General features: G+C 42.6%; 2 protein-coding genes across 3 annotated transcripts; one reads left to right on the forward strand and one right to left on the reverse strand.

Moving 5' to 3' along the window:
- Window positions 1-51: 51 nt before the first annotated feature.
- On the reverse strand, window positions 52-5,384 carry CENPQ (centromere protein Q). The gene is given in 12 exon segments (XM_056488253.1): window positions 52-1,238; window positions 1,797-1,874; window positions 2,122-2,241; window positions 2,453-2,582; window positions 3,229-3,297; window positions 3,453-3,567; window positions 3,702-3,759; window positions 4,080-4,235; window positions 4,804-4,859; window positions 5,204-5,290; window positions 5,293-5,335; window positions 5,337-5,384. Coding segments are annotated over 12 exon segments (1,089 nt in total). The 3' UTR covers window positions 52-1,109.
- Window positions 5,222-21,104, forward strand: MMUT (methylmalonyl-CoA mutase). Of its 2 annotated transcripts, none has more exons than XM_056488249.1 (13): window positions 5,222-5,575; window positions 7,568-7,947; window positions 8,848-9,215; window positions 9,951-10,108; window positions 10,330-10,501; window positions 11,842-12,090; window positions 12,369-12,480; window positions 13,756-13,871; window positions 14,396-14,511; window positions 17,274-17,405; window positions 18,978-19,125; window positions 19,306-19,473; window positions 20,698-21,104. In XM_056488249.1, the coding sequence occupies exons 2-13, from the start codon at window positions 7,593-7,595 to the stop codon at window positions 20,824-20,826; spliced, it is 2,223 nt and encodes a 740-aa protein (XP_056344224.1). In that variant the 5' UTR covers window positions 5,222-5,575; window positions 7,568-7,592; the 3' UTR covers window positions 20,827-21,104. The 2 variants fall into 2 exon arrangements, with proteins under 2 accessions (XP_056344224.1, XP_056344223.1); XM_056488248.1 differs by having other exon boundaries at window positions 5,222-5,365.
- The last annotated feature ends 266 nt before the right edge of the window (window positions 21,105-21,370 follow it).

Consider the following 21,370-nt stretch of genomic DNA (forward strand, 5'->3'; position numbering starts at 1 on the left):
TTGTGTGGAAGCTGAATCTGACTCCTACTCACTGCCCTTCTCCACACTTTCTTTTCAAAATAAAAAAATTTTAAAAGGAAAAGAACTCTATGTGGTTCAGGAAGTTCAAAACCCACACAGTAAATCACCCTTAATGAAAGCAAAGGAGTATATCTTTACTTAACCTTTTCCTGGCATGCAGGAAAATCTTTAACCAACACTCTGGATTAAATTATTTTGGTGTAATTGTTATATCAGTATATGCTTCCCTTGTCAAGTGATCACAAATTTGAGAAATATTCTAAATAATTATATTCCTTTACCTGTAATTCAGTGTAAAGCAAGCACCTTGGTTTTCCTGATCCTACATGGTTTAGGCAATTCTGTGAGGTGTAGAGAGCTGGACTCAGAGAGCACTATAGGTTCATTCCAACTTGAGATATTCCATTATTCTAACTCCAGAGAGGCTTTCAAGCCCTCATGGAAGAGAGATAATTAGGTTTTGTCTCATTAAGAGTAGCAGTAGCTTTTAAACAGAAAAACAAGTTTATGAGGTAAGTCATTGTAAAGAGCACTGCTATCTTCCAGCAGCTAATTGAACCTGAGAAAGTACTTGATGTTGTTTTTATGTATTAAGTAATGAAAACATAAAAACAATTTTGTACATTTGATAAAAATTTTTCGATTTTAACTGAGAGCTCTATATTAAAAAATAATAAATTGAACAGGGTATTTACAACTGATTATTAGATAAGTTTATTTTTACTACCTGTTTAAGGATTAAACCCGTGATAAATCTACTTTGGTAAAAGGCACTGCCTTCAGTGATTTACAGATATAGAAGTGCAAATCAATGGAACAGTTCCCTTATTCTGTAAAAACACCAGCATCCATTTCCCTCCCTTCTCCTAAGACAGGATATATCATTATTAGATGCCATCACAGTTCAAAAAAACCCAAAAAAACCTTGACAAATGACTTAAATCTCGAGTCCCAAAATGTATGTACAGATTTCTATACCAATGTAAACAGAAAATGTTTTAACAGAAATTCAGCAGTCACAAAAGGAAGCCCATTAGAAAGAAAGCAGATTCCAAACTCAGCATGGAGACTTCACACATTTTGGCTTCTCAAAGCAAATCCACCTTCTCATAGGTCTTTTCAACAAGGGTTAACAAGTTCTTCAAGTCAGCAGATTGCTGAATAGCATTCAAATCCTTTAAAAGGCCCTTCTGATTCTTTACCTTCAAAATTTCCTCCTAAAGAAGGAAAGAATGACAGACAACAAATAAAAAAAACCTAGATTTTGTCAAGTGGAACAGGAATTTCACCTTCATGTAGCCCAGATACAGCTAAACAAAAAAAATTCCAAGTCACAGAACAAGTCAGAACATATTTCAGAAATTACAAGTTCCCTAGGGCCACAGGATTTCTAGGAAAAGATACACTATGTTTAAATCATAAGATCACAGAATGGTTTGGGTTGGAGGGGACTTTAAAGACCAGCTTGTTCCAACCCCCTGCCATGGGCAGGGCACCTCCCACAAGGTTCCACTATCCCAGATTGCTCAGAGCCCCATCCAACCTGGCCTTGAACAGTTCTAGGAATGAGGTGTTTTTTAGGATTTTAAAACATAAGGATATAGCTCTCAATGAAAAGAAAAAAAATTAAAAAGAAAAATGAAAACCTATTCAAATTCTCTGAATTTTCCGAATTGCTCCCTCTGGCAGAGGTTAAGGGATAAAAGCACATTCTGTTGCCTTCCTCCTCATAACCAAAGTGTCTCTGAAAAGATAAACAGATATTACACACTCACCTGCAAAGTGGGTGCCTGCAAACTGTGCTTGGGGAGTTCTGGGAGGCGGAGTGCTCCCCTGCCATTTTCCTGGAATACCTAGAAAAAGAAGAGAATGAAAAAACAATCCAAACTCCCAAATATCAGGCACACAAGTAGGAAGATAACCTGTCTGCCATTGTCCAACTTCTAAAACCAAAATTTTTAATTCTGCAACTGAAATTGGAAAGATTAAGAAGATCCATTCCCAAAGGCAAATGAGGCCCTCCTTAAACGACACTGCCTGAGAAACAGTTGGTTTGAGAAAACTCTGGAAGTCAGGAAGTCAAGTATTTATGAAAAATACCTTCTTGGCCTCTTTTTCTTCTTTCTCTAACTGGTTCTTGAGCACCTGGATTTTGTACTGCAGCTGCTGAGTATTTTCCTCAATGCGCTCTGCTGATCTCTCCGCTTCAGTTATTTCCTCCTGAAACGAAACAGACACAAAACCAGAAGAAAATTTACTTTACAGATGGTGAGTCTTTCCCACAAAACACACTGAGTCATTGAAAAAGCATCCAGAAAGAGACAGAGCTTTGCAGCAACGGTGGGTGACAATGATAGACACTCCTCCACAACAGCACAGGCACACCCAGCAGTGTGGTGAGGTAATTTTTTCCCTTCCTTGCTTTTCATACCTCCAGTTGTAGCAAACACTCCTCATTTGTCTCAAGCATTTGTTTCTCTGCCATTTGAAGGCTTGAGATATTCTTCAGGTTGTCCAGCTTCCCTGGAGGCACCTTTAAAGTCTTGACACTTCTCAGCACCCTTTAATTCCAGAAAAAAAAGAAAGCATGACTCGCTTGGAGTTCTTTGCAAAGCAAAAAGAAAATTCTGGAGAAAAACTAATTTCACTACAATTTTAAATTTAATTGCTACCAGTGAAGTAGAAAACTGCAGAGAGAAGGAAAAACTGCCTTGTTTTCCAAAATCATGTGGAAAAGGTGTCCAAGGAAGGAATCAGGAACAAGAAATCCCAAAAGTCTCATGTTTGCTATTGCACTGATCTTGTGATTTATATTCCACTGGCCTTGACACTCCCTTACTATAAAATGATATTAATTAATATTTTCCTAATATTTTCCAATTCTGACCCTTCTGCTTTACAAATTAAGTTCTAAGAGGAGGATTTTTAGCTGCTTCCAAATGATGATTATTTTAGTAAAACCTGAAAATGCTTTTATGAAACATGATACATAGCTTTATATATATATATATATATGTGTGTGTGTGTATATAAATATGTATATATATATATATATACAGATATATAGATATTGATATATATATAGATATATTTAGATATGTATATGTCAGAGAGAGAGTTTCAGCTCACCCTCAAAGTATGGTACAAAACAACTGGGTAGGAGACATCTCTTTCCTTTTTTTTTTTTTTTTATTTATGATTTCTTACCTTTCTTTCAGTACATTGAGGTGCTTCTGAACATCATCTTTTCCCTCCCTCTGTTGGGACAAAACAGATCTGGAAAGAAAATAGAGGCAGAATTTCCATCATAAAGCCTGCAAGCACAAAGAACATGCCAAAAACCATGCTGACTTCCATCTCAAGTAATACTATGATTTTTACTTTGTTCCTTGAGGAAACAAAGAAGAACCACCAGGATATTTGGCACTTACAGTACTACTGAATCCATTATATTTTCCAGGAACAGCCTACTGCTCTCTGAGAGAGGCTGCCAAGATCCTATTGCAGCACTGGACAACTTCACTGTTTTTGAAGAACCATTTCCTCCTGTTATCACAAAGGAAAAAAGGGAAAGGTATGACTTGTCAAACCTGGACAGACAGCTTTGTGACTCAATTCAGTCAGACTGGAGTCAAAGGTGTAAAACAGCTCAGATTTAACAAGAAATAACAGGACCCTACCTGCAGGAGAACAGTCCTTCAGTTCCTTAACTTCCCTTCTGACTGTCTGACGGACCTGCTGAAGGGAAAAATCTACATTGAGGATGTGGCAATTTTGAAACATCCTCTGCTGTGCAATCATTCACCTGCTCCTATGAACTCACTATGCCAGCATCATCTGACTAAAGTCTTTGACACTGACCACAAACAAAAAAAGCTTTATTGAAGAGCTCAAAAGAACTCTTCATATTGGGCATTTCCTCAAGATGACTGTGCTTAGTTAATGAATTCTTCTCTGTAAATTCCAATTTAAAAAATGGGGGGAAAAAAACCTCTTTCCCCTTCCCCCCCACACTCCCCAGTTACTTTTCTACTTTGTTTGATCCAAATAATGAATACCTGCTTTTTTTTACTTTGCTTTCTTTCTTGTTCATCTGTTCCCTTTTTTTTCCTAGAAGGCCCTTGTTGATTTTGTGGCTTCAAAGGATTTTTTGCTGATCTTCCACCAGTTGGTTTCCCCATTTTATTGGAAGATGTGTGGCAAGGTTTCATTACCTGTAAACCAAGGGTAATAGGAGGAAACAAAGACAAAATTAAAACCCAGCAATTACAACCCATACAGTGCAAACCATACTTTAAAAAACAAAATTATGGAAATTGGCCTCAACCCAATAAGCCTCAAATGAGCCTAAATGAGATGAAACGTTTGAATATTTGCTAACCTGAGCCCAAATCCTATAAATTTACCTAAATATAGGACCACTAAAAAAGCATCCCTATTAGGAAGAAGTCTCTGCCCATGGCAAGGAGTTGGAAATAGATGATCTCTAAGGTCTCTTCCAACCCAAACCATTCTGTGATTTATCTTTCTAATCTTCAGTGCAGTCATCCAATTACCAAGAACTTTTTAGCTTAGCACCTTAACACAATGGTCTCTGATGCAGTTTAAACCTAAATTTCTTCTATTATTATAGAGACAGAGAGAAAGCAGTCACACAAAAGGGAGCAGCCACAAACCCCACCACCCTTCTCGTCTCTAAAGCACCATGACTCAGATTTATTCAGCCTTTCCCTCACCCTCTCAGGCCACTTTTTCCCTCACTCAGGTCCTGTCACTTCCCACCAGGCAAGTGTCGAAATTTACACCAGACAAATAAGCCCCGACCGAGTTAGTGAGGTCTAAACAGATAAATAAACCTTATGCCAGGTAAATAAGCTCCACACCAGCTAATAACCAGGTAAATAAACCCTGCCCGTCCCCACCTCCATAACTACGGATGCTGTGGGACAGTTTTCACAGCGGACCGCAATAAGGCACATGGACTACAACTCCCGGCATGTATCGCTCCTCCCCCCCCCCGCAACCAAAGACTGTCTTCCCGTCGCAGTGCATGCTGGGAGTTGTAGTCCTCCCCACCCATAACCCCTTACATCCCCAAACGCCGGTGCTGCCGGATAGCATGGCGGATAACACCTCCACAAAACCCTTCCCTCATCCTGGCTCCCCTCGCTCCAAGCCTCACCTTCCCGGCGCTGCCTCCCCCTCCTCAGCGCCGCCGCCGCTCCCGCCTCAGCCCGCCGGGACGTTACAAAACAAACCCGCGCTCCCGCGGCGCACGCGCAACGCCGCTCCCGCCCACCGCGCGTGCGCGGGGTCCGCGCGCTGACGGCGGGGCCGGTGGCAGGTAACGGGGGGAGCCCCATCCCTGTCCCGATCCCGATCCCTTTCCGTGTCCCTGTCCCTGTCCGGACCCCCGAGCCCTGCCCCTGTCCTTGTCCTTATCCCCTATCCCAGCTGCCGGCCCGGGCCCCCGTCCCCATTGGCCGCCCGAGGGGCGTGTTGGGGGCGGAGAGCGGAGCGTTCCTGTCCGGCTGTGGGCGCTGAGGGGGGAGAGGTGCGGAGAGGGGCTGACAGGGCGGCCCTGGGGTCCCCTCGGGGTGAGGGGAGGGCAGATGGGCTGAGAAGAATTGTCTGAAACTGAACAAGGGTAAATGCAGCGTGAAACACCGGGGCAGGAATGATCCCAGCGTGCGTTAGGAAGAGCATTGCCAGCATTGCTAGCAGCTTTGCTTGGCTCTCTGCTCAGCCCTGCTGAGGCACATCTGGGGTGCTGTGTCCAGTTCTGGGCTCCTCCGGACAGGAGAGACATGGAGCTCCTGGAGAGTGTCCAGTGCTGGGTGACAAAGGTGATGAAGGGACTGGAGCATCTCCCTGCCCAGGAAAGGCTGAGGGAGCTGGGGCTGTTCAGCCTGGAGAGGAGATCCTGAGAGGGAACCTCATCCCTGAGTGTCCTTGAGTGTCCCTGTCTGTCCCTGAGTGTCCCTGTGTGCAGGGAGGTCAGAGCAGTCCCAGGCTCTGCTCCAGGGCCCAGCAATGGCACCAGAGGAACGGGCAGGGACTGATCCCAGCAAGTTGCAGCTGCACAGGAGGCAGAACTTCTTTACTGTGCAGTGACTGAGCACTGAGCAGAGACCAGAGAGGGGCTGGAGTCTCCTCACTGGGATATTCCAGAACTGTCTGGACACAATCCTGTGCCCTGAGCTCTGGGATGATCCTGCTTGAGCAGGGAGTTTGGACCAGATGAGCCCCTGTGATCCCTCCCAAACTGACCCATCCTGTGACCCATGCAGGGTGTGGGCACAGGTTGCCTTCCATCCTGGCTGCAGCATCACATCCCTGCAGTGCTCCAGTGCTCCTCAGCAGCTCCTCTGTGCTCCTCAGGTTATAGGCATGCCACACTTAGCATATATATTATCAAAACACGTTTGGAGGGTGTTGCTGCAGTGATACAGGTGCTTTCCAGTTTTATGCAGGATTTCTCATAAAGGTGTCAGGGAAGTGTGTGTTTCTTAGGAGTTCTGAAAGAGATGAGGCAGTGAAGAGGTGACTGACCCTTAGATCCAAGCTGTAAAGGTTTTGTTTTTGTAAGGAAGTGCAAGGATAAGGTATGGAGAGCAGAAGCAAAAGAGCTTACAGCTTTTAGGAGTTACTGAACTCAGACTGGTTTGAGTTGGAAAGGACCTGAAAGATCATCTCATTCCAACCCCTGCTGGACAGGGACATCTTCCAGTGTCCCAGGCTGCTCAAAGCCCTGTCCAACCTGGCCTTGGACACTTCCAGGGATCCAGGGGCAGCCACAGCTTATCTAGGCAACCTGTGCCAGGGCCTCCCCACCCTCACAGGGAATTGTTGACATTATTGCCCCTATCAGTCTCATGTATTGTGGGACAAGCTCTGCAGTTTGTATTATCCCTGTGTTCTCACGTACCACTTTTGTTTTCTCCTTTCTTTTTCAACCTATATCTAGTTTCCATCCAGCCCAAGCCATCTTCTCCAAAGTGTATGATTATATCAGCAATTTTCTGACTGCTCACTTCTTGCAGAGCACCTCCTTGATGTTGGGTACTGGCAAGAAATTCTTCCCTGTGAGGATGGTGAGGTACTGGCATACATTTCCCAGAGAAGCTGTAGCTGCCCCATCCCCGGAAAAGCATCACTTTTTGACATTATGGAATTCCTAGATGAGAGAGATGTGAAGGTGAGAGGGCAGCTGGCCATGCCATCTTCATGCTCATGCTGGCTTTTCAGTGGCTGATTAATGACGGAGATGCTGAGGGACTGAAATGAGTTACACATCTCAGATGTGCATGTAGATAAGTTGTGGGAATGTTTTCCTTGGTTAGAGAAAAATATAGTATTTTCCCTGAACTCTGTTCCTGATTGAAAGGCAAGAGGAAAGGCTGTCTGTCAAACCAGTACGTGAACAACGTTTCATTTATCTTCTGAGGGATTGTTTTGGCTTTAGCAAACTACTTGACCTCTCCATCCTCAGATCTCCTATAATATGCATATGCTAATGGCAAATGCTGTTTTTCCTTTTGTCCAGCTTGGCCCAGGCTGCGAGGAGAGCCATGCTGAGGGCCGGGGGTGCTGCCCTGCGGCTGCGGCCGCGCCGCTGCGCGCGCCTGGCCTGGCGCGCCCTGCACCGGCAGCCGCTGCACCCCGAGTGGGCTGCCCTGGCTCAGAAGCAGCTGAAAGGCAAGAACCCAAAGGATTTAATTTGGCACACCCCAGAAGGGATTGACATCAAGCCTCTATACTCCAAAAGGGACACAGAAGACTTCCCTGAGGAGCTGCCAGGGGTGAAGCCTTTCACTCGAGGGCCCTACCCCACCATGTACACGTACAGGCCATGGACCATCCGCCAGTATGCTGGGTTCAGCACAGTGGAGGAGAGCAACAAGTTCTACAAGGACAACATCAAAGGTGGGGCAGCTGGTCTGGGAAGCAGCACTGCCTTGTGAAGCAATGGGGGACATGAATGCAGTCAGTTATATGGCAAATGTGATTAGTCTGCATTGTGAGTTTGGATTTCTGATAAGGTCTTCCCAGTGGCACTTGCTTTATTCCTGGGAAATTGGATCATTTCTGGAAGTGCCTTTGTTTCATTTTGCTGTGGAGAATGAATGTGGTAAATGCTGGTTTTAGCTATTGCACCTTAACTCATAGACATAATTTGGATCCATGCCGGGGTTCAAGCTGCTGAGATCACAGAGCTGAAGCAGAAGTGATTACCTGGGGCTCACAGAGGGGAATGCCTGGGGACAGCGGAGTTTTGGGTTCTGCTTTCAGGTTGCATCAACAAGAGCTCTGGCTGTCCTGGTCCCTACTTGATATGAATAATTTTCTCTTACAGCAGATTTACAGATAGCAACATGTGTCAGTAGAGCCAGGGAACAGGCTGTATGTGTTTAGTTTGTGATAAAGAGAAAGTAACTTGACAGAGGTTATGGCACTTCTGTTCCTAGCTAAGCCAAGATGAGTTACATGTATAAATTCTTATACTTCCTGTCTAAGCATATTTATAACTTGTGAATAAGCTGTTATTCAGCAATTTTTAAAGTACAGTAAGGACTACCTTTTTGGCTTTTTTTTTTCCCAGTTAAAAACTTTTTCATATAAAGTTAAAGACTACTAGGCCTTGGACAGATTTGGAGAGGGAACAGTGTTTAACATCAAAATTTAGTTTGCCTGAATCATCATCAATCCTGAATCATGTAAAATAGAGTTAATGAACTTAGATCCCATCCTAATGCAAGTCTGTTCAAGCCTTCTGACTGTCTCTCTTTGTTGTTTTTTGGGTTTTTTCCTTTCTTTTTCATGTAGCTGGCCAGCAGGGATTATCAGTTGCTTTTGATTTAGCCACCCACCGTGGGTATGATTCAGACAATCCCCGAGTTCGAGGAGATGTTGGAATGGCTGGAGTTGCCATCGACACAGTGGAAGACACCAAAATCCTTTTCGATGGAATTCCTTTGGAGAAAATGTCAGTTTCCATGACAATGAATGGGGCAGTCATTCCTGTGCTGGCTACATTCATTGTGACTGGGGAAGAGCAGGGAGTGCCTCAGGCCAAGCTGACAGGGACTATCCAGAATGACATCCTGAAGGAGTTCATGGTCAGAAATACCTACATTTTCCCCCCAGAACCATCCATGAAGATCATTGCTGACATCTTCCAGTACACCTCAAAGGTATTCATTGTTTAAATGTATAACTGCTATTATTAGGTTAACTGTTTTTGAGGCATTTGAAGAACAGTCATAGAGAATAGTAATGTGGTTGTGGAAAGGGCCAGCAGGAGAAGTTAAGATCCAACATCACTTATCATATAAATGTGAAGTTTGAGTCAGACCAGATCTGCAAACACATCTTTGTAGAGATGGGTTGAATTTGCATTCAACAAGGAATTCAGAGAATGGGCTGGAGCACCTCTGCCCTGGAGACAGGCTGAGAGAGCTGGGGATGTTCAGCCTGGAGGAGGCTCCAGGGGGACCTCACTGCAGCCTTTCAGTATCCAAAGGGGGTTTATAAAATAGATTGAGAGCAACATTTAACACCAATAATGACAAATTTTTATAAAGATAGTTACAGAACAAGGAGGAACATTTTTAAACTAAAAGAGAATTTAGATTAGATGTTAGAAGAAATTCTTCCCTGTGAGGGTGTTGAGGCCCTGGCAGAGAACCCAGAGAAGCTGTGGTTGTCCCATCCCTGGAAGTGTCCAAGGTCAGGTTGGATGGGGCTTGGAGCAACCTGGGATAGTGGGAGGTTTCCCTGCCCATAGCAGGCGGTGTTGAAACTAGATGACCTTAACTCCCTTCCAAGTGAAACCATTCTGTGATTCTGTGCTAATGTTGATAGAATAAGTATTTGATCCTCCCTTCTGCTGTTATACCCTGTTGTGTCTTTTTTTTTTTTTTCCCCAGTATATGCCAAAATTTAATTCCATTTCCATCAGTGGGTACCACATGCAAGAGGCAGGAGCTGATGCCATCCTGGAATTAGCTTATACCATAGCAGATGGCTTGGAGTACTGCAGAACTGGACTTAAAGCTGGCCTCACTATTGATGAATTTGCACCTAGGTGAGCTCAAGAAATTTGCAAGTATAAAACTCTTTTTTGGTAAAACCTCTATAGAGTTTAATATCAAATTCAATATTTTTACACATACAAGCAAATAGGAACATTCCCATCAACTATGAAAGTACATTAATCAGAGACCTTGCTGTAGGGCTTCTCCATTACTGGTCCAGAGTTATTAAAATGATTCAATGTTATATTCTGTTCATGTTCTCCTATTACAGGCTTTCTTTCTTCTGGGGAATTGGCATGAACTTCTATATGGAAATAGCCAAGCTGAGAGCTGGGAGGCGGCTGTGGGCTCACTTGATTGAGAAAATGTTTAAGCCCAAGGATTCCAAATCTCTTCTGCTGAGAGCTCATTGTCAGACTTCAGGCTGGTCACTCACTGAGCAGGTTAGAAATTATACTCTTATCAACCTCCTTACTTAAAGGTGTTCTCATGCTGTGTGTCTTAAAGGGGGCTACTGGTGTTACTCACAAAGGTGCAGCAGCTGTCCTCTGAGTCTGACAAATGCACATACTGGCACCTTTATGTCAACTCAGGACTCACAGGATGAAGCTCTCTCTTGGATTTGTCCAGTGAGTTATCCTTCCAAAATGCAGTGCAGTCAGCAAGTAGAGGCACTTTTTTCCCAGGATCACTGGCTTGAGAATTCATTTGAGCAGCCAAGGGAGTCACTCAGGCCCCTGATGCTCAGTGCTGAAGAGAGAAGTCGTGGTTACAGCTCATCTGCTCCTTTGAAACTGGGTGCATTCTGCTCTTCCTGCTGAGTTACATTACAGCAAGGAGGTTAATCATTGGAGTGCACACAGTTTCCCAGCTCTGATCCCAATGCCTGCTGCTCAAAGTCATGCAGTAGGAATTATTTTTATTTTTAGGCTGGGATTGCAATCATTGTTGACTTCTGTGCCTTGTTTTTTTGGGTTTTGTTTTTTTGTTGTTGTTGTTGTTTTTTTTTAAGTAAATGTAATGTTTACTTACACTGTAACAACACAGTAAAACTAAAACAATGGAATCTTCAGAACAGTCCCCTCTATGGGTCCTCCAATTGAAAGTATTGTGGGAGTGTAAAAATGTTATTATTACCAAAACTATATTCAATTGTCTTCCAATGTCCATCTGGCTAGATCATAACTGTTTCTTTTTGTCTAAACATTGTGATTTATCTTAATATATCTTCTCAGTGTGCAGTATTTTCTCCTTGTAGGTTTCAGAGGGCAAATACACTTAACATGTTTTCAGATAGGTATCTATTCATAAATTATGTTTTACATTCTTACCTATCCAAATCACAGGTTTCTGTAATTACCTTATGTGATGCTGTCATGAATGAAAATATTTAAGCACGTTTAGTTCCAAAACACATCTTGACTAGTAATTTGTCTGACACATGTTAGACAGTGGAATTCTGGATTTGGAGGCCTACTGTTCCATCCTCTCTGATTTGGAGTCACTGAGTTCTTTAAAACTCTACTAAATATAAATTAGACTTTGATTTGTTACTGTGAACAGTTTACTTGCACAGTCACCATTTTGGCTTTCTTCATGGATTAATCTCTTTGTTAACATATCGACAAGTGATAAATCAGTTTGATTTGGGGTTTTTTTCAGCTATTGTTCTGATTACAGTGTTTCAGTGGGCAATTCTGCATTTGTTTCTTTGCAATAATGACTAACCTGCCTCATCTCCGTGGCAGAACCACTGAGTTCAGAGCTGCCCTTTTCCTTCCAGGATCCCTTCAACAACGTGATCCGCACCACCATCGAAGCCATGGCTGCGGTGTTCGGAGGGACGCAGTCTTTGCACACCAATTCCTTTGATGAGGCCCTGGGGCTGCCCACAGTCAAGAGTGCTCGCATTGCCCGCAACACACAGATCATAATCCAGGAGGAATCAGGGATTCCCAAAGTGGCAGATCCCTGGGGGGGATCTTACCTCATGGAGTGCCTCACCAACGATGTCTATGAAGCTGCTTTAAAGGTCAGCTTGCAAAACCTTCTCTGGGAAAATTTTAGGAAAATAGGAGTTTTGAGAAATGTCTTCTAAGGGACTGCTTGATAAATTGGTAATTTCTAATCAAGGAATTATTTTACACTTCTGCTTCAGTGATGTCTTTGTAAAGAAACTGTACAAAACACAGTTTAGAGCACAAAACTGTATAAATAACATTTCATGAAAATGTGGGTGGTAGCACAGGTACAAAGCTCAATTTTTAAACCTTGATACTACTCACTGTCTCAATCCTCTTCATTTCTCAGCTTATTGAGGAGATAGAAGAAATGGGTGGAATGGCCAAAGCTGTCGCTGAGGGGATCCCCAAACTTCGTATTGAAGAGTGTGCAGCCCGGAGACAAGCCAGGATTGATTCTGGTATGAGCAGGGGGATTAAAGAAGGAAAAAGTGTCAATGGGATACTTCAGTATAAAAGTTTTTTACACACGTGTTCATTGTGGTTTTTTAATTTCTCAGTTTAGGAGTAGCAGATTGTGAGTGATAGAACAAATGGTGATGGTTTTATGTCAGAGAAAGCTCTGGAAAGAGACAAGCATGTACAAAACACAGCACCAGTGTGAAAAGTCTTGCTTGATATGTTCAAGATCAGATGACAAAGCAGTAGAAACACCATTTTAAAGGAGTGTTTGGAGCCTTCAGTAGTGAATTGCTTATTTCTGATAGGAGCTTTAAACTGTGGTTCCCGAGCTTAAAAGCAGAAATGCCACCAGATGGCGATACTCACCATAGCTGCCCAAATTCCTGGGTTTTCTGGAGAGCTGCCCGTTTTTCCTGAATGGTCAGATCATAGCAGAGGATGATGCAGCTTCTTGTCTGCCATACATACATATATTAACTCATAGAGTAAGTATTTGGGGAGATACTTATACGTGTGTGCTTAAAACTCTATTCCTCTTTTTGTAATCTGCATTCCAATAGTAATTCAGGAACAGAAACTAGGGATAACTTAAACATGAAAGAAGTAATATGGACTTCTTTGTATGGTGGATAAATTTGAAGCAGGTCTTAATTAAGACCAATAAAGAATAATCAGTGAAGTTCTGTGTTTTCTCTCAGTAGGTAAATTACTTCATGTTGTTTCAAAGAGCATATTAATGTTATCAGGCACTGCAAATAAAAATAGCTGATAAATCCATACTGATTGAAATCTAAAATAAAATTTTCCAACATGATAAATTAATTTTTATGCACATGAAGTAGTTTTAGGTAGGAACTTCACTTTCTTATTTATCTGTTAAATCAGAAAAGTAAATGCAGAGTAGGAGACCAGCACTTCTGCTTAGTTCTGTCAGGCACTTATATAAGCTTAAAAAGATAAAAATAGCCAATTTTAGGGACTTGTTACTAAATCAATTTGCACGATAAATATTGTTCCATTTAATTTTTTTTTTCTGCTGCAGTATTCACTGATTTGAATGTTCATGCATTTAATCTCTCATCATAAAAAAATCTGGAAAATGCAGACTTAAATCAATTCTATAAGAGCAGATATTACATATTTGAAATGTATATGGTGATGTAAGCAAAGCAATGCATAATAATGCTCAAAATCTTCTTGTCCTGTTAACATTGTGTCTTTTCACAGTAGTTTGCAAATGTGTTCTGAGTTTCTGGTGTTTCCACTGGAAATAGGTTCTGAAGTAATTGTTGGAGTGAACAAGCACCAGCTAGAGAAAGAGGAGACAGTGGAAGTTCTGGCCATTGATAACTCTGCAGTCCGTGCCAAGCAGATCGAGAAAATCAATAAGGTGGGAGCAACTTTCTTAAAAATGAGTTTTATTGTGACTGCAGACAGAAATTGAGTAAAGGCAGCTTGCCAGAAGTTTGACTTTCCAATTTCTGAGAGTCCACTCTGGTCATTAGTGGAGAAACTGGAATTTATATCTGTATATCCAACCTTTGAAAACTGAGAGTTTTAAATGTTCTGAAAATAAGGTAGAAACCATCTATGCAATGTTTTGCTCTAAAAGCCTTAGATTGCTTAATCACTCACTGTTGGGTGCTTCAAGAGTTACTAGGGTTACAGAACCAGAAATCAATATCCAATTTCATAATCAGTGAAAATGTAGATTAAATTGTTTAGGGTTATGTTATAGACTTGTTCACATCCTAAGGTCCGAGATGCCTTTTGACTTCTAATCTCATTGAAGTAGGAAGTGGATATTGACAATTCCACATCCAGAATTAATATTTCAAATTAGACAGTCTTCCACACTCTACTTCCCATTTCACTTTGTGTGTCTGAACTGAATGTCTCTCTCCTGCACTTTAGGTGAAGGCCAGCAGGGACCAAGCAGCAGCCCAGCAGTCCCTGGCTGCTCTTACACAGTGTGCTGCCACTGGGGAAGGCAACTTACTTGCTCTGGCAGTGGAAGCAGCACGTGCCAGGTACTGGGGGTGGGGTTGAACAGCCAATTCTTATTTAAAAATTAATGGTTCATTTTCACCTTTTAACTTTTCTTGGGTGTGGTGTCAGTAAGATCGGAGTTTTGGGGTTTTTCTTTAGAGGTGGAAATAAATAATGGCTGCACTTTCACATTGTAAGGTACACTATTATTGTATTTTACAGCTTCTTAAGGCATTGCTTTGATTTCTCACAGGGAACACTACAGATATAAAGAATCTGATATGAAATGAGGCTCTTCATACACATTCTGCTGTTTAAACTCCTATTCTTACCAGTTCCAGGACATAACTGGGTTTCTCTGTCACTCAGCTGTTTCATGGGTCAAGGAGTTTAAGAAGTGTCTGCGATGTGAAAATGGATATTCACAGTCTTATCATGCTCTGTTGCTTTTCTTTCCTTGCACCACAGATTGGTGTGAAAACATTTTTCAGCTGAAGGAGAAATCAGTTTGCTTAGTCAGGCAAAGTTGTAAGAAATGTTCTTGAGCAGTGTGAGGCATCCTTAGAGTCCAGTGGAACAGTTCCTTTTTTCACCGAAGGTGCTTCTGAGGCTGTTTTCTTTCCTATTTCAAGGTCAGCATCAGTCTCTAGAATAGATCCTGTCTATCTGTTCCTTAATTAACTAAATGACCCAAATATGAACAAACCAAATTCACTCCTTATTGGGGTGCTGCTCTTTTTTTTACTGTCATGTCTCAAATTCATTCATTCCCATTCCTAGAATACTTAAATAACTGTATTTTAAATACATTTAACCAGAGCCTGTCAGGAACCTCCAGCAGTATGTGTACATTTCTCTTTGAACTAGGAAGGTCACAGGAGGGCAGTGTTAGATTTACAAGGGATTCATATCTTCTGTACCAAAATTGACCAGTTAACTCCTAGTTTCTCCCCTTGGTGACCTCGTTTTTATTAATTGCAAAAGCATTAATGGACTGAAGGTGCACTTTGTAAGTTCCAGACAAAACTTAATTCTGCCCTAAAAGTATATATGGGATGTGACCACAGAGAGAAACTGTTGTGGCATCTGACACTGAATCCTCTGAAGGAGGATTGTGAGCTCTAGAAACATGGACAGGGAGCCTTCCTGTTGGGGGCAACATGGGAAAAGCTTTCAAAATTAACACATTCACCCTTCACAAGTAGTAAACAAGTGGGCCAGTATCACCAGCATGAGAGGGAGAGACGCCTCTTTCCTGCAAAATGGAAAAAGATGGATTTTGAGCATGATGTCATATAACTCACTTGGAATAAAGTGAGCAGCACAAAATTGTCAGTGCTGGCTATGGAAAAGATTCTGTGTACTAGCACAGAGATTTCAGTGCTGACAAACATGAGTAGAAAAGTTAATGTTGTTATTCTAACTCAAGAAATAAGGCAGATCTAAAATTACAGGGAATGAGAGCAGTACCTCCCTTCTGTGTCTCATGTCTCATGAGAAGCCCCATTACAGGAAAATGGGACAGGTTATGCCAAGTTCTTTCTCTCCTCCTTCCTCACCTGCTGTGCTGTTTTTGTGTCCCTCTCCAGACTTGCAGTTCAGTGATGGAAAGGGAAGGCAGAAATGCAGCATTGATTCTTGTGCTACTGCTTTTTATTTTTCTTCCCAGTGTATCCTTGTGGTACTTCCTCTGCTGATTTCACACTGCTGCTTCTGCTTACTGGGGAAATGTAGAGAGGAGCAGCAGCAGCTGAGGCTGAGCAGACACAGGGTACAAGCTGTAACAGGCACACTTCTCCAAATTGGTATTTAGGCTCTGCAGCTGGGTGTGAACCACACACAAATACAGACTGATAAAAAAAGACTGTTAAAAAAAGAGGCTGTATTCCTAGCTCCAGACACAGCTATTCCATTGTGGATGCATATGAGGCAGAGATTTTAAAAAATGTTTCTTGGTTAACAGCAGGAAAGTATTCATGAGAAGTTTAAAAGCAAAACTCCTGTTATTACTTAAAAGCTTTAGATTTCAAGGTTTGCAGAGATTTGGGACACAATTTTCGAAACACAGGCTGACCTGGAACAGAGACTAGACAGAGCAAAAGGAATAAAATAAGTATTTATTGAAAGGATACACTTTGGGCAGTGCAAGAGCCTGGCCAGGGCTGCACCCAGTCACGAGTTTTATGCTTTTATAAGATTTGGTTCATCTACAGGTTGGGGTCAATTGTCAACCACAGCCCCAGGCTATGAAATCTCAGCCCCCTGGCTTGCCTCCATTCCCTTAGCCATTGTTTCTGCTCTTTGGGTACCAATTGTCCTTAATTCTCTGTCTAGAAAGGAATTGTTTTGTCTAACTACCCTGTGAAGAGAACTCATTAGCACCTAATGTGAAGTTTCAGAGTTACACACTAAGCAGCAGAGATTCTGAAAAATATAAAAGCTAAAACCCAAGGCATCATTTTGTATTTTAGCATGAGTCCAAATGCTAAAGTCTAAGCCCTCCCAAAAAAATCCCCATTCAGAAAATCTGATTTAATTTTCTGAAGCATTTTGCCATTCCCCATTGCCTTGTCAGTTGTAAATCAATTCTCACATGAGCAGTAAAGTATTTTCTTAAAAATGCCTTTGCATGTTCTGTTGGTGGCAGTGGGGTGAGTTGGATGTTAAGAGCTGCAGCACTGAAAGAGAAACCAATGTAAGTAAATTTGTCCAGCAGCAAGGCAGATGGTTGGGCCAGTGGTGTCTGTGTTCTGTTTTCATTTCAGCCTGCTGATAATAGAAGTGTTTTCTGTCTGTGCCTCAGGTGCACCGTGGGGGAGATAACAGATGCCATGAAGAAGGTGTTCGGGGAGCACAGGGCCAGCGACCGCATGGTGAGCGGGGCCTATCGCCAGGAGTTTGGGGAGAGTGATGAAATCCTTCATGCCATCAAGAGGTGAGAACTCTCCCCAGGTAGCCAAACATGAATGGCCTCTTATTTAATCCAAGAGGTACATGTGCTGCTGACTGTGCCCTAAATAACCATTTCCCAAACCTGGGTGACATCCCTGGGAAAACAGTGACCTGCAAAAGCACTCTCCTAAGCAAGGAAGTAGAATGACAAGGATTAAGTACAATAAGACAAAGTCAAATCTTCATTGAAGTTGTATTTGCTTGCAAACAAAATTCACTGAGGTGAAGTTATGATATCAGGGTTTTTTTCAAATAGCCTAAGCAGCCACAGGATTAAGAAGCTGAGAAACATTGCCTGAAATCCCTGGACATTTGGTTTCTTCTTTTAAAGGCTGTGTAACAGTCATCTCTAAAATATTTCCAGCACTTCATAGTACAAAACCTCGTTTTGATCTACCCTTAAATTGTTCTGCAATTTCACTCTTACTGTTGCTGAAACTTGCTAAAATCTGTCTGGATATCCACTTACAACCTCCAGTCTTTGGGTGTTACTCATACCCCGATGGAGAAGGCATCCAAAGATGTTGGTATGTGTGAAAACAGTTACCTCTTGGGCCTTTTCTCAGCTTCTGCCTTTACTGCTGCCCTCGGGGGCACAGAGCCTGAATTGCTGCTGTGGGAGATGATGCAGCACAAATCGATGCTCATCAGTCCCTGCTGTGTTGGGGTTTATCCATTAAAGAGTTCAGGCTCTCCTCAAAGGGAATTACTGATGGCTTTGCAGTGGGGATGATTAGATTGACTTGAAAGTAGTTGTGCTAGGAAATGTCACCATTGTTCTTTTACTGTAGCTATTTAAATTCAACTATTTTTAATTAGCTTTTTTGTGAAAGAGAACTGAGCTAACCCCTTGAAAATCAAGATGTAGCTCCTTTTCTTACATAGAATCACAGAATCATTTAGGTTGGAAAAGACTTTTAAGAGCAGTAAGTCCAGCCTGTAACCAGAGAGAGATCCTGGTGGTACTTGAATAATGAGCAGTAAGGTGGCAGGTTAATATCTGAGGCTGTGATTACACAGTAGCATCAATACAACAGAAACATGAACTGCCACTCTCCAAAGAAAGAGGGGCAGTGAAATGAGTGCACAGAACAGGAGATACAATAATCCTTCCATGGACAGATCTTTGCCCAGTGGAATGATAATGCACAAAGTGATGTCTAGGACCCATCTATGTGTGTGTACTTTTGAAATAAAATAATAGGTCATAATTATTCTTAAAAACTAAAAAATGTGTTTTAGTGAGTTGCAATTAAGGTCTTTAAACCCTCAGAGAATTCAGTATTTTACCTGTTAGAAAGCAAAAGAATAGTGGAAGATTTTTTTAAATAAAGGGTATTTTATTTTTGAGGCTGGTAAATACAAGAAGTGAGTTGTTAATAACATAACATGAATATTAATGTAGTGTGCAGACTGCACAGCCAAACCATGTCTTAGAAGATCTTTTTATTTGATGACATTACCCTACACTTTCAGCAAGTGCCTTTTTTATGTGTGGGAATACTTCCAGCAATTCTCAGTGGCTTTCACTGACAGAATGTGTGTTTTCAACCAGAGTTAACAAGTTCATGGACCGTGAGGGTCGCAGGCCTCGAATCCTGGTTGCCAAGATGGGTCAGGATGGCCACGACAGAGGAGCCAAAGTCATCGCCACGGGATTCGCAGACATCGGCTTTGACGTGGACATCGGTCCCCTCTTCCAGGTAGGACTGGGCATTCCCGGTGCATCCCTCTTCCCTGGAGTGCGTGCTCAGCCCCCGGGCTGTGGCTGTGCCGTGTCCCAGCCCTGTTTGCTCACAGACCCCGGTGCATCCCTTGTCCCTGGATCCCTGTCCAGCCCCCGGGCTGTGGCTCCGCCCTGTCCCAGCCCTGTTTGCTCGCAGACCCCGCGGGAGGTGGCGCAGCAGGCGGTGGATGCAGACGTGCACTGTGTCGGGGTGAGCACGCTCGCCGCGGGTCACAAAACGCTGGTGCCTGAACTCATCAAGGAGCTCAGTGCCCTGGGCCGGCCCGACATCCTGGTCATGTGTGGAGGAGTCATCCCCCCTCAGGTACGGGCAGCAGCATTTCCATCGAGCTGAGAGACTGGTTTCTCTCTGTCTGAGCTGTTTGAGCTGTTTTCTCTGTTCTGAAATGTCAGAGCAGTGAAGGCTCTTCTGTACAGTCCCTATGGCCTGCACAGATCTGTAAGGTGGGATCCCCCTAATCTGACTTTCTGTAAACCATGCCCTGGTTTAACTTAGAGTGTTTGTGGGATGGGATATGCAGCTGTGTTGTGAAAAGATGAGTTTCAGGGACATGTTCTTTATGTTCTGTTGTCTTTGCATATCATTGGTACAGGCTGGCTTCTGTTTTAAGAGACCTTTTGACTTCAGGCAATGGTTGGGAAGAGCCACAGCCAGTGACTAAGGCCCCTGACAGGTTCCATCATCCATAGGCTGCACATTTCACTCACTTTTTTGCCTCTCTTCACCTTCCCCATCATCAGGGATTTCCTTCATTCCCTCTGCTTTCTCCTAAACTGCTGAGCAGTTTGTTGAATTCCCTTACAGTCAGATCTGTGTTTTCATCTTCAAATTTTCCTTAGCTGATGCAAAATCTGCCTGTCTCCATGACCTTACAGCCATCCTCTGAACACAGTGATCCAAACTGATTTTGCACGTAAATCTCCTGTTATTTCCTTTTTCCACACCTCTCCCTTTTCTAGGCAGTTAAGTAAGTACTCGGAATGATAGAATTCTAAACTGAGCAAAGAAAACTCAGTATTTTTCTAGGAGATAATTTGTGTTCTGTCCAGTATCTCTCAAAGGGATGCTACTACCCTGTGGTTGGTAAAGGTGTAATGTATCCTATATAGAAGAAAGAGAGAATACAGAGCTGGTTCTCAAGTATTTTTGAAATTTCAGGATAGTCATAAAATTAGATTAACTCAAGAGACCACTGGCAATCTCCAAGCCCTTGTTTAAAGTACTATTTTCAAAATTAGAAGTTAGATCAAATTTAGGTTAGGTTAGATTATTCAGACTCACTTTTGAATACTTTCCAAGGATTGCCATTAATCTGACTCTAAAGAAATAAACCCTTTCCTACTGATTTTTTTTCTTTTTCTACCTTCTTTTACCCTTTTCCCATTTCCTTGAAGCTGTGCTGCCTCTCTCTGGGACTTGTTGCTTTTTCAGGCCCAGCATAGAGGACAGAGCATGCCCCAGTTATAAATCAAGTATCAATTGTCTGTTTCACCATTAACTATAGATCTTAAATCTCTTTTCCAACAGGATTATGACTTCCTGTATGAAGCCGGCGTTGCCAATGTGTTTGGCCCAGGCACTCGTATTCCAAAAGCAGCTGTGCAAGTGTTGGATGATATTGAGAAGTGCCTGGAGAAGAGGCAGCAGTCCATGTGACTCTGAAATGTCACACCTCAGCAGCCTCACACTGACCACTTGATTGTCACCAAGGGACAGCCAAACACAAAACTCTGCTCCCACTGCCCCCCAGCCTCGTGTTTTGTGCTTTCTGAGAAAGTTCTAAACTCTCTGCTTGTTCTATTTGAGGATTATTTATATAGGTACCCACAAGAAAATTTTATCTCTACAACTATGACTTCAGGAAGGGAAGGGAATTTAAGTGTGTTTGGGTTTTTTTTTCCCCAGATATACTGATAAATAAAATAACTGCTGCAGCTCTTTTGTTGGTCTGGAATTATAATTTGGCCATAGATTACCTCCTCAAAACCTTAAAAATCAACCACACAAACCTGGTGTTATGGTTCTACTGAATCAGCAAACCCAGTTCTCAGCTGCAGTTGGGTCAGTGCCCTGGCCAGGGAGGAATTTGGGATCTCAGGAGCTCCCATGGAAGCCATGAAAGCCAGGACTGCTGCAGGGTGACCCTGCTAGGAAGGTTCCTGGGAATGCCTTGTGTCATCTACAGAGAGCAGCTGCAGGG

Source organism: Oenanthe melanoleuca, chromosome 3 (genome assembly GCF_029582105.1).
Source record: "Oenanthe melanoleuca isolate GR-GAL-2019-014 chromosome 3, OMel1.0, whole genome shotgun sequence".
Classification (NCBI taxonomy): domain Eukaryota; kingdom Metazoa; phylum Chordata; class Aves; order Passeriformes; family Muscicapidae; genus Oenanthe; species Oenanthe melanoleuca.

Bases quoted from the DNA above. Each gene is read 5' to 3' on its own strand.
- MMUT (XM_056488249.1), top strand. From the start codon at position 7,593: ATGCTGAGGGCCGGGGGTGCTGCCCTGCGGCTGCGGCCGCGCCGCTGC. The intron at 13,872-14,395 runs GTGGGAGCAACT...CCTGCACTTTAG, and splicing joins AGATCGAGAAAATCAATAAG to GTGAAGGCCAGCAGGGACCA. The intron at 19,474-20,697 runs GTACGGGCAGCA...CTTTTCCAACAG, and splicing joins GAGGAGTCATCCCCCCTCAG to GATTATGACTTCCTGTATGA.